General features: G+C 35.1%; 1 protein-coding gene across 5 annotated transcripts in view; it reads left to right on the top strand.

Moving 5' to 3' along the window:
• The window catches only part of LOC117180926 (acetylcholine receptor subunit beta-like 2), a 562,005-nt gene extending 549,874 nt beyond the window's left edge, over window positions 1–12,131 (top strand). For 4 of the 5 annotated variants that reach the window (XM_033373559.1, XM_033373558.1, XM_033373561.1 and 1 more), the window contains one exon: window positions 11,375–12,131. In XM_033373559.1, the coding sequence (XP_033229450.1) occupies window positions 11,375–11,593 (219 nt within the window). In that variant the 3' untranslated portion in view covers window positions 11,594–12,131. The remainder of the gene's footprint in view (window positions 1–11,374) is intronic. The other variant, XM_033373563.1, reaches the window with a different exon arrangement.
• Window positions 12,132–12,665: the final 534 nt, after the last annotated feature.

Below are 12,665 nucleotides of genomic sequence, written 5' to 3'. Positions count from 1 at the left end.
GGTTAACAACACACTGCCGAAGAAATTCAAAATAAAAAATATTACACTATTCTTCTTCAAAAAACTCTAAACTATACCCACAATCCAACAGTAATATTTAAAAACCAAATAAAAAACAAACGCTTTCCCCAAAAAGTTGTTCATGTCCTCATCTCCAAGGTAAAATTAAACAACATTTAAAAACTGCACCTATCACATTTAACGAACCAAGTCTCAACCTCCATCAGCTAAAAGCTCCAAAACAAACTGAAATTAAAAATGACTACCCAAAACAACTTTCATATCATCTAGTTATTAAATTCATCTCCACAGTAATATTCCATATTAGCTACAAAACTATCTTATTTCATAAGAACCTAGTCTCACCTTTCATCAATTAAAACGGTAAAAGATACTTGAAATTAAAAATAATCACAACAGGAACATTTCCAGGTCCATTAAGCTAGCACCTCCACAATCGAATTTCGGGATTTTATAGCTCAGAATTTTGGCCTTTTTTGGGCTTTTTTTAGGCGTCAACTAAAATTTTTGGGCTCCTTTACTTTTTCAAAAAATCAATTTTCGTGTGGAGGTGCCAGCTTACATTAACTCAGCACCTCCACTTCTTAAAATCACTAAATAATAAAAATTCATTTACCCAAAAATTTTAGACTTTTTTAGGCTTTTGAAATCCGCAAAAAAATCCCCAAACCAACCCTTAACTTCCAAAATCAACTTCTTAGAAAAATAAAAAATTTTCAGTAATTTCATCTCGGGAAATTTTTGGGCTTTTTTGGGCTCCCAGAAAACACCCACTTCCATTTTTGGGTTTCAACATTTACATTTTGGGCTCCAACCCTTAACGTGAAAAATCAACCCCTACATACGACCCCATACATACGACTTTGCCAAAAAAAACTTGTTTAGAATTTTACAATGTCAATAGATTCTATGATTTTTGGGCTCCTCGAAAATACCACTACGATTTTTGGGCTTCAACTCTTAGCGCAAAAAATGAATCCCTCTCTACCACGTAGATACAACTTTGTCAAAAAATAACTTTCTTGAGAATTTTAATTTGTCAATAGTCTCTGATTTTGGGGCACCTCAAAAATACCCACTACGATTTTTGGGCTCCAACTCTTAACGTAAAAAATGAACCCCTCTCTGCCACGTAGATATAACTTTTTTAAAAAATAAATTTTATTCGAATTTCACAATGTAAATAGTCTCTGATTTTTGGGCTCCTCAAAAATACTGACTACGATTTTTATGCTCCAACTCTTAACGTCAATATATATATTTGGTGAGTATCAAATTAGATCAGACCTGCGGTATAGGTTTTTTTCGTACTTATTGTACACTTTTGTTTTAGCTATTTTTTCCATATTTTTTTAGGGGTTTAGGATGAAATTCGGATATTCTTAAATTTTGGCTGGGTGCGTAAGTTAATTTTTGATAATTTTGGGGAGGCAGGAGTTGTTCTTAAAAGATTATTTTTTGCACATTTTGAGAGCCCAAAACAGGCCAAAATTCTGGCGCTGTTGATTTTTTTAATTGGCTCTAGTGGAAGTGTGGGCGGACAGCCCCTCAAACCGAAAAGTCCGTTATTTGGAGAAGAATAAGAGAGCCCAAAAATCGTCATTTGTGATTACATTTAGCTTATGTGCATATTTAATTTGAAGGGTAGTTTCCAGAAGAAAGGTATTGTTTTTTCAAATTTAATTTTGGTAATTTTGAAGAGCCCAAACAAATCCCAAAGTTCTGGCGCTGTTGATTTTTTCAATTTTTCAGTTTTTCTGTACGGGAGGTGCTAGCGGTCAGCACCTCCACTTAAAAGTCCGGTTTTTTAAGACAAATAAGAGAGCCTAAAAATCGTCATTGGTGCCTAAGAAGAACCCAAAAAAAGCCCAAAAATCTAATATGCTTACATTCAGTTTAGGTGCATATTTAAATTTAAGGGTAGTTTTTAGAAGAAAGGGGTTGTTTTTTCAAAATTTATTTTTGCATTTTTGAAGATTCTCAAAAAAGCCCAAAATTCTGGCGCTGTTGATTTTTTCGATTTTTCAATTTTTCTGTACTGGAGGTGCTAGCGGTCAGCACCTCCACTTGAAAGTCCGGTTTTTTGAAAAAAATAAAGGAGCCCAAAAATCGTCATCGGTGCCCAATATAATATCATTATAATTCTTATATTATAATTATCATATAATATCATTAACAAGCGTTGGAGATTCAGTTTTAGTTTCTATTATGTTATTAATAAAACGAGTGCCCAAGCAAATCCGAATATCCCCATTATTTTTTTTTGCTATACGTAATGGATTACAGTAGGAACTGGTTGATCTTTCAATAATTCCTGCTCTAAGCATTCTACCGATTTCTGTTCCAACTGAATCACGATATTTTAACGGGATAGGACACGTTTTATGGACAAATGTTTTATGTGATTTAATTTTTATTGAATACTCATAACTTCCAGCAACGACATCTTTCTGAGATAATAATTTGTTAAATTTTAACATAATGTGAACGAATGCATCACATTCCCGAGAATCACATGTCGTAAGGAAATACGCGATCGATCGAATATCGTTCAAAAATGAATCGTCCTCGAAATCACAATAGGCTTGATTTGAATATAAAAAATCTAGTTGGGCAACTTCCAGTGCATTCAAATCCCCTTAATAAATAATCATACATAGAATTGTCATCATATTCTTTTTTATTGAAATTCGATAAAAAAATCTTTACAATGCTTCAATTTATCCGTTATTACACATTCGGTTATTTCGTTACAATTATTAATGTTACAAGACTTTACTTGCTCTTCTTATTATCAGACAAATGATAGACAAAATCATCGTTACAATCATTAGAAATCAAATCTTCATTCATAACATCAATAATAGGATGGTCGGTCTGTCGCACATCCACATTACCGGTCTCTATTTCTTTGGAACTCGGTTTATTATTTTTTTTATCGCATTGAAAGAAATTGTTACCCATTGTAAATCTCATTGCAAGGATATTGATGAAAAATTCGTCCTGCTGTCTATTTTAGAAAAAAATCCGAATATTGAACTTCTATTTCAGGAAAAGTCATTATATTGAGGCGTCCTAACGATAGGATGCCAAAGCACGCGATTGACTAGATGATACTTAACCAAAAATATAAACAATAAAAAGTTAACCAAGAAGTAAGAATTAGAAAGTTTTAGATCGCGGAATTGAACAAGATGGAGCTAGAAGTTGGCCAAAACTAGAAGATGCTCGCTCGCTCCATCAAAACATTAAAGTGCTATCACGGGCGAGTAAAGCATGAAGGTGCCACTTCTCGCTTATAATCTAAACGCGAGAAGTGGCAACCTTCATGCTCTGCTCACCCGAGATAGAACTTTCATAATTTAATGAAGTGAGTGAGCACCTTTTAGTTTTGGCCAACTTCTAGCCTCATCTTGCTCGATTACGCGAGCAAGACTTTCTAGCGCTAACTTCTCGGTTAGTTTTTTTATTGCTTTTATTTTTGGTTAAGTACCATCAAGTCGTGTCGCATGCGTTGGCAGCCTACCGTTAGGATACCTCGATATGGATAAATGTGAAATCATTGTTATGTGATGACAACACTCTCTCAAACGACACTCGACAGTACAACAATAATTCTTTCGAAACACGATAACAATCAAGTGTGACAATGCGATGTTTAAAATCAAGTATTGCCTTATTATTCAATAGCCAATCAATCAAGTACTGCCTTATTATTCAATAGCCAATCAATCAAGTACTGCCTTATTATTCAATAGCCAATCATTACCCAAAATCATATTATTAGACAAATCAGGCACCACTGGAAATGGTACTTGTTTACAGTATTCCTCAATAATTACATTTAGCAAAACTTGTTTTTTAATCTGAGTCATTTTTTTCCAATCGCTGTCAATAAAACATTTGTTACCGGTAATTCCGGAACATTTCCATGCTGCAATATGTAATTGAAAAATGTTTAGGAGATACATGTAATTTATCTTCCAGTGTCAGCTAAAGCTGGAATTGGAAAATAAAAAACTCTCACTAATAGTATCAGATATTTTTGAGTTTGAAAAGAGCCACGTATTTTCTCCGATCTTGGTTCCTTTATTACGTCATTAGATAGGTCCTGGAATAAATCATATGGCCCATGAAGCACCGTCAGAACAGAACACACCGCGTCCGGATTTAGTTTAAATTGCTTGAATTGTAGTATTGGGAGCAATTAGGAGGGGGAACACTGACATCGGCAAGATTAGAGAAATTAGAAGGCTGAGTCGATGTTGAAGTAGCTGATCGATAAACGGGTGCTTGTGCATTATTAAATCCCGAATCGCAATTTTGATGTAAAAAATTGCAAGAAAGAAAACCAGGATTGATATTTTGATTTGACGTTTACAGATTTCCAGATATGTTATTGATTTCCTTATAAGCAGTCTGAGAGCCACGAGGCTTGAATTTAAAATCCTTATTTTCGTAGCTGTTATTAACTTTGCGTTTTTGACGCTTTCTATTACCCTCTCTCTCTTCATGAGTCAAATCTCAGTATGCTAAAGCTTGTGTTACTCTATTAACATCAGAATAATCGATAACGGTCAACGCTTCGCGAAATCTAAGGGGAAGTTGTTGAATAATACTATAATTTATTTCATATGCTACCAGAGCTGGTAGAAAATATTGTGCCTCTTTATATTGAGATAGAAAATATGTTTGCAAATTTCCTTTACTGGGCTCAAATCGCCTGGCAGACCAGCGCGATTTTATTTTGACACGAACAGGAATAGAGTAAAACTCGGTTAAGAATGCAGTTTTGAAAGCTCCGTAATTTACATAATCCACGCATCTTGTTTCAAACCAAATCTTTGTCCTACCTTCTAAAGCATTTTCCAAAATAAGTCACTTTTGTTGTTCTGCCACTTGTTTTAAAGTAAAGTATTTATTCAAACTTGTTAAAAATTCATTCGGGTTATTTGTCTGATCACTATCGAATTTAGGCACTTTAGTATCAATATTTAAACCACGCAAACCAGGTACCAAATTATTTATAGCTTGATTTTTCCCACCCCCTTCTGCTGTATAGACTGCTAACATTGTAATCGGTCTCGCTGTTCTCGCATTCGAATAATTTCCTCACGCTGTGTGTTATTTAACTGTCTCAACTCGTCTATCTCTCTCTTTAAATTTTCTAAAGCTTCTTGACTCATGATTACAAGTAAGTTACTCTTTGCAGAGAACCTATCAACAGAATCCTTTTTTTCTCCCCCTTTCTTATTTTTAGGTTTAAAGTTGCTTCTTGCAAAGGTAAGCGTCTCGATCTAGTATTTAAAGGTGGAAAATCAGAAAATGACATTTACTTGCAAAAAATGGAGACCGAAAAGAAAAATCAGGATTTAAAAGAAGTTTGATTGAGTCTCGAAGTTCGGGCGCCAATTATGTAACGGATTTATTCTTACATTATTTAAATTACAGTTTTCTATTTATTTTTTATTTTTAAATTATTACTTTCCGAGAATTCATCTCACATCAATATTTTTTAACTATATTCCCAAAAATCTATTAGATCTCTAATGATTATTAACTTATCTGAAAGCACGCAGATCAATCAAAATTTTCACTTTGGATAGCGAGAATAGAGGAGTTGAGGGATAAAATGAGATAAGCAATGTTTATCCATTTAAGGTTGTATGTAAAAAAATCAATCTCGGGTTGAATTTCCTGAAAAAAGAGCTATATTCAAATGAAATAATGCTTTATAGGCTAAATTAATTTCGAATTTTTTAACTATACCGATGCAGATATAATTTATGTCCAAGTCGACTACTTTAAAATGTAGTTCATGAACAGTGCATACGCACTCTCCACATTTTAATTTATAGCAATTAAACGCACTGGTAGAGAAATTTAAAAATGTCGGTATTAGTGCTGCTTGAAAATACAAATTAAAAAAAAAATATCAAGTTTTTCGACCGCGTAGTTTCATATATAATTCAATGAAAAATATTAAAAATTTAGTCACTTTAAAATTGATAAACATAACAGTATGGCATTGCAGCAACACTGTTCCCTCTTTCCAGCTTATCTGCTGTATCTAGCTATTCAAACGCACATGACAGTTGATCAGCCCAGGTTAGGTTTTGATTGCGACGTTGCAGGATTTAAGAATCTACCACTGGCATAGTAGTGGTAACTATATGAATACACACACCCTACGAATTCTAAGCCAGAAGCGCACTGAAATCTTCACCATGCGGCTCCGTGAGATTTTTTAATGCGGTATGGCTTGGCGACGCCTAACGGAACTCTACTATTTGTACGGAGATGGGATTTGCATACAACCTTAAATGATATTTAAAACAGTAAGGGATAATTATATTTTTTTATTTAAAAATCAGTTAACACGGCACCAGTAATAAAGGAACGTTCTGAAATTTAAAATAACTTATTCACATAAATGGTAACGAACCTCAACATATAAAATCTTCACACACACACTGTGTAAAACCTTTTCATTCAACAATAAATATTTTTTAGTTAAAAGACAACAGTAAAATTAGGACAGATAAAAGAAAAAGAAAACATATTGTATAATTGGAATTACTCAAATTAGGGACAAAAACTCAAGATCCCAATTTGTTTCCTTTACAGCAAGAATAGTTGTTACATACACAATTCGCTTCTGAATAAGCAACACGCTGACGCGACATTCATAAAGAAAATTGAACTTGGTGAAACATACTCCTGATGATATGGATTCCTAAGGGTTCAGGGCCACTCATACCACTTGGATGATAATTCTTTCTTCAAGGTATATTGGACATCGACATCGAATATAAATTCGAGGGTAGGCAAAAATCCACTCACCAACAAAATAAATGATCTCACTCAGATACCCTCTAAAATACCCCCACGAGTCTCTGCAAATTACTCTCAAAACCAAAATTTTCAATTCTTAATGAAATCGAGCTTTTGAGCACTATATTCTCGTTGTTTATACTTAAAATTATTCATTTTAGTCTTGTGGAATATTCAACTATTCTTTTTCAAGATTATCCATTTGGCTCTGCATTGTTCCCTTACTTTCTCTTACTTATTCTAATTTCTTAAATTCTTTTGAGCTTGGCAGTGATGTTATAGTAAGGTAAAACCGAGAATTCGATAACGAATATAGTTTATTTTTTTAAGTCTTGGAGAACTCGACAGTGCAACGAAAACCGCTGCCCGAAAATCGTAGTTTCAGAAAATTTGGCACATCTTCTTTTAAACAATGGAACTTATCTCCCTCGAAGCGTTCAGCAGGGCAGGGTCGCGGCCAACACCATGTGAGTGACAAAAATGGCAATAAAGCACTCTTAAGTCCACATTATGCTTGTTAAGTTACGTCGTTACCGCTGGAGTAGAACGCATAGATATAGTATGGGTTCTAGGTACTCAGAGTGTGCATGATATATTATGCACCAATCGCCAGGAACCTCTAGACATAAGATGCAATCACGCTATACTAAGGTGACAATAAAACCACCCTGGTGGAATTTTGTAAACTCTCGCTTTTCTGACGATTTTTAGGATAGGAACGCTGCCATTTGCAACGATGTAAGCTGCACATAGAACAATTGTGTTATAAATACATTAAAGATTCAAAAGTCCGCGTCCGCCTTCATGGCGAGAGAAATATAATGGTGGAACAAATAAATTGATATGCAAGATCTTAAGCATATGCATGATCTTACGTGTGGCAATATCAAGGGCCGTAGGCTCTTTTTTCGTCTATTGGACCACCCCAAACGAATATAGCAACAACGGGACGGCAAGCATGTTAGTTACTGATACCTTATGCAACGCCGACAGATTTGAACACCAGATCTGTCAAAGAAGGTGCTTGTATCTGCTTCGGGGAGAGTCCTTTATTGGTGTTACGTCCTAAATGCAGCTTTGAGGAATGCCCAGGTATGTATAGGTCTCTCTAGTGTCAACATATATAATAACACTTATATTCGCAAGCTGAGGGTCCTTGAGAACGCCAATGGTCTTTTCTCTTATCAGATAAATGTTGGCACACTTGTCAAATCCAAAGTCCATACCAGTGTCTCTTGCTTTGACTTGTTTAGTGTGTTTGAAGCTCCTCAGTTCTTGGGCCAACTTTCAAACCCTTTTCGTGAAAGGTCTATCAAATGTTATGTAGTAAATCACACACTGAACACGGGACGCATTTTGTCTTGCTCACTTAATCTTGTTATTGAGTTGATGCAAGCTTTTTTTGGTCTTTTGTGCTATCCTCGATTTTGGCCTTCAATTTAAATCAGCAGAAGCTCTTTTAGCACCATCAACTTAAAAATTTGTGCTCTAGAATTCGAACTTCTCCGAGATATCAATGTTCCTCCTGGTCCTGAAATCGCTATCATCTTGCAGAAGCTGCCTGCTTTTAGCGGTTGTTTTTTATGTTCTTGCCTTAGACTTGTCCTCGGGTTGCAGATAGAGGGTCCCTGTACCAAGGGCTTCTGCTGAATATGGTTAAAAAAATTAATAGTCAGTCGCCACATCGTAATTAATAGTCATCGCCACATTTTGAGCCAAGAAATTCCTGATGTTAGATGCAGGACATTCCATGCAGACCCTAAGCATCCAGGACACATACTATCTAGTTGTTTAACTCATGCGGGAACGACCTACATCCAAAAGCACAATGCGGCACTAAGTGTTCTCTATTATCATCTCTGCCACTCTTATGGCATTAACCTTATTATCGCTCCGCTAAGCGATCCTAGAAAAATAGATTTAATTGTCCAGAATGAGAATTGCCGCTTATACTGGAACATTACGTTCTCGACAATTGTTTCTGTTGCACATTCGAGACCTGGCGTAGTTTTCCTTAACTTCTAAAAGCGAACCATGTTCGTTATGTAATTTTGTGTACTAGTTGACAAAAATATCATAGCTAAGGAGAATGAAAAAAATTTATTGTTAAACTATTCGTCCTTATCATCAGAGTTATTAGATGTGCTAAGCTTTTACTGGTTTATAGTCTGAAAAGCATCCCCGCGTGTCAAAAACATGCTAAAACACTTGCGGGGACAATGCAGAAAGTGATCGTCCTTGGGTCGCTCCATGTCCTTATGGTGCGCATGTTTATAAATATATATATTAAAAATTTAACATAAGGACAACCGAAGGATTTCACCGTGGGTGGGTGCTAATCTGAAAAATTGCACCCGCTCCCAGCGAAATCACGGTAAACTTTCAGTCACAAACACGTCTCATGACCGTGAGATAGGTGGTTACAGTCTGTAATATGATCAATACGACGATCCGGCAAAAGTTTCGTGCACCCTGAGAACACGAAGCGATCCAACAGCTACCGCCTTCTGCATTTTTCCCGCAAGTGTTTTAGCATATTGTTGACACGCAGGGATGCTTTTCAGATTATTAACGAGTGAAAGCTTGGCACCTCCAAGAGCGCTGATGATAAGGACGATTAGTTTAACAGAATATTCAGGGTACAATCGTTGCAACTCCCTTATAATGTCTCTATACCTCTCTTTCTTTTCATTCTCCTTGGCTATGATGTTTTTGTCAGCTGGTGCCGAAAATTCGATAACGAATATGGTTCGCTTCTCGAAGTCAAGAAGAACCATGTTTGGCCTCGAGTGTGCAACAGAAACTATTGTCGAGAATATAAAGTTCCAGTATATGCGGCACTTTCCATTCTCAACAATTGACTCGATTTCCCTAGCAGCGTTTAGAGGAGTGCTATTAAGGTTAATGCAGGAAGAGTGACAGAGATATTAATAAAGCACTCTTAGTGCCGCATTGTGCCTTTGGATGTAGGTAGTTCCCGCATGAGTCAATTTTGCCTACTACGCTAGAGGAAAAATTCCCTAAATTTCCAATTAAATTTCTAAAATTTAGTGAATTTTCCATACAACGACTTAGGAATAATTCCCTAAATTTTTTTATAAATTTCACAAAATTTAATGAATTTTCCCTACTACGGCTTAGGAAAAATTTCTTAAATTTTTTTTAAATTTCACAAAATTTAGTGAATTTTCCCTACTACGCTATAGGGAAAGTTGTTTTATTTTATTTTATTCATTTTATTTATTTTTTGTTTAATGCTCGAAGCAAGGTGAAATTACTACGGTAGGAGATATTGGTCTTCGGGCAATTTTAATGCCCCGTAGTACTCAAAATACGCTTGTGATCCAAAAATGTTTTCGGACTTTTCGATTTCATTTTTTTCTATCCGCCATTACCTGGAACTATAGTACTCCTGAGACATTCTGTATATATACATATATTCCAAATATTCGGTGCTGATATTATCTAATTAATTACATGGTTTTCACCTAACACTGTCATCTATGAATTTTCATTTTTACACTAAATATCTAAAATCTTACAAATTATTCAATACATCAAAAATTCTTGCCATGCATATCGAAAATATGTTTGCTACTGACGTGTAATTAAAATTTAATGTCAATTGGTTGGATATATTAGGTTGCAGCGGTAAGTACAGGTGAAAAAATTGATTGAAAAATCGTGTTTTCCTAAAATAAATATCTATAATATGTTAAAAAATGTAATTTTTAATTGTGTCCACCTATTATACAGCCCAATCTATCAAACGGATGGACAGCAAATTTCAATAAGAATTTGATAGAAACATATACTCAATATAGGTATATACCAAGAATTTTGCATTTCGTTAATAGATCTTAAAGTTTTACTATTGATTTCGCTTAAAAATTTTTCATTTTTCAAATTAAAAACAGAAATTTAAAAAAATTATTGAAGATAGCGAAAATTCTCATAATATACTCGTATATCAAGAATATGGATACAGACTTCTCATAAAATTGTGAGATCAATAAGTTTGAGAGATTAGGTTGAAAATGCGTTGTTTCCAGAAATTTTTCTCTTTCAAATCTCGCCAGTTCGGTTACATTTGTCACGGTGATTTCTGTGAGGGTAGGAACTTAAAAATTCTTTTTCAATTGCTTGTTCCCATAGTTTAGAAAATTGATAGTATATACGACCGTGGCCAACGCGGTTGCACATTCCGTGGAAATAAAGTAGCATGCATAAGACCAGTAGGCTAAGGAAAGAGAGAGAGAGAGCAGTTAAGCAGTTAACTGTTTACGCATCATGCCCCCCCCCCCCTATTGTAGTAAAATGCTTGTTGAAGGTAACCCCCGACACTGGAATAAAAGCGGGAGTTTTGCGTACTATGATACTGAGATGCTTAAAACAATTGGTTTTATCTTTTCCATTTTGGTACTAAATTTCAAAGACCCAACCTAAAAAGAGATTCAATATTAATTTATTTCAGACTTGCTAGTTTTGTGATTCAATGAGTGTTTTTTCTAATTCACAGGTGATAGAAGATTGGAAATTTGTAGCTATGGTTCTTGACAGATTTTTTCTGTGGATATTCACTTTGGCATGCATTGGTGGAACATTAGGCATCATATTTCAAGCACCAAGCTTGTATGACACACGTGAACCTGTGGATCAAAAGCTTTCCTCAATTCCCTTACGCAATTACATGCTGCCACCGAATGTGCCAACACAAACAATTTACGAAGAAGAATAAAATATCTTAATTGATTTTTCACATATGAAAACAGATGAATGTAATTTGACTTTTTTATTTCGTTTAGAATTCTTCATGTATTTTTACAAATGTTACTTTAGAAAAAAACTATTACTGATAATAATAGAGTACTTTAGAAAATTATTCCTTCACTTGGGAACAGCCCTTATCTTACAATTTTAAACGAATTTTGGATTAAGAATGTTATTCCAAACCATTTGAATGTACTCCGATTAACCAATTTTTTTGGAAACGTACACGGTCTGATCTATGCGAATCACTTGACAGGACGATACAAATAAGTTATCTTATGTTGAATCAATCAATTGTTGTTTTTGCTTTGTTTGTTATTAGGGTTACGTCCAAAACAAAAGACGAGGGTAATTCGGAAAAATGAGGAGAGAGAGAGACCAGTCTTGCTGATTGTGTCAGGCTGGTGAGACCTGACCAGTTATTTGTTTTGTGGGTTCGTTGACACTAATAATCCAAAAGGGATTGCGTTTAGCAAAGTGTTTGAAATAAAAAAGGTGTATTCAAGATAACAGATGTTTTTATGAAAGACAGTAAAAAGATAATCAGTTACATAAATCAAAACTTACAATTACCTTTCAGCTTCTAAAAGGGCAAGAGATGTTGTCTTGGCGATTAATATCCGTATATTTTGTAGAGCAGTAACGGAACTCCATCAAACATCACTGTTCACTAGTTGTAGAACGAGAAAGGCCCTAAACAGCTACCCAATCCACTCTTTAGTTCTTTTCGGGAACGTTAGAACAGCGAACTTCACCCAGAAATGATACATACGATGCTCAAAAGTCTCGACCGATGGGACTTAAATTTAATGCTTGATAATACGTTAACTATTTCGCTGTGACATAAAAGTACGCGACTTTGTCTGAGCGGATCTCCGGTCAAATAATGCAGAAGGCGCGACTTAGTCAAAGCGGTTCGTACTTCGTAAATCGAATTGACAGTATGACTGCTTGATACGTAAAGACGACTATCAAGGGTAGGTCTGCGTTTTATAAAGGATGATCCAACTAGAGGTTTTTTTTTCAATCGGGTAATTGGG

This window comes from Belonocnema kinseyi, chromosome 9 (assembly GCF_010883055.1).
Source record: "Belonocnema kinseyi isolate 2016_QV_RU_SX_M_011 chromosome 9, B_treatae_v1, whole genome shotgun sequence".
NCBI classification, from domain to species: domain Eukaryota; kingdom Metazoa; phylum Arthropoda; class Insecta; order Hymenoptera; family Cynipidae; genus Belonocnema; species Belonocnema kinseyi.
This window is presented reverse-complemented; position numbering and strand designations above follow the sequence as displayed.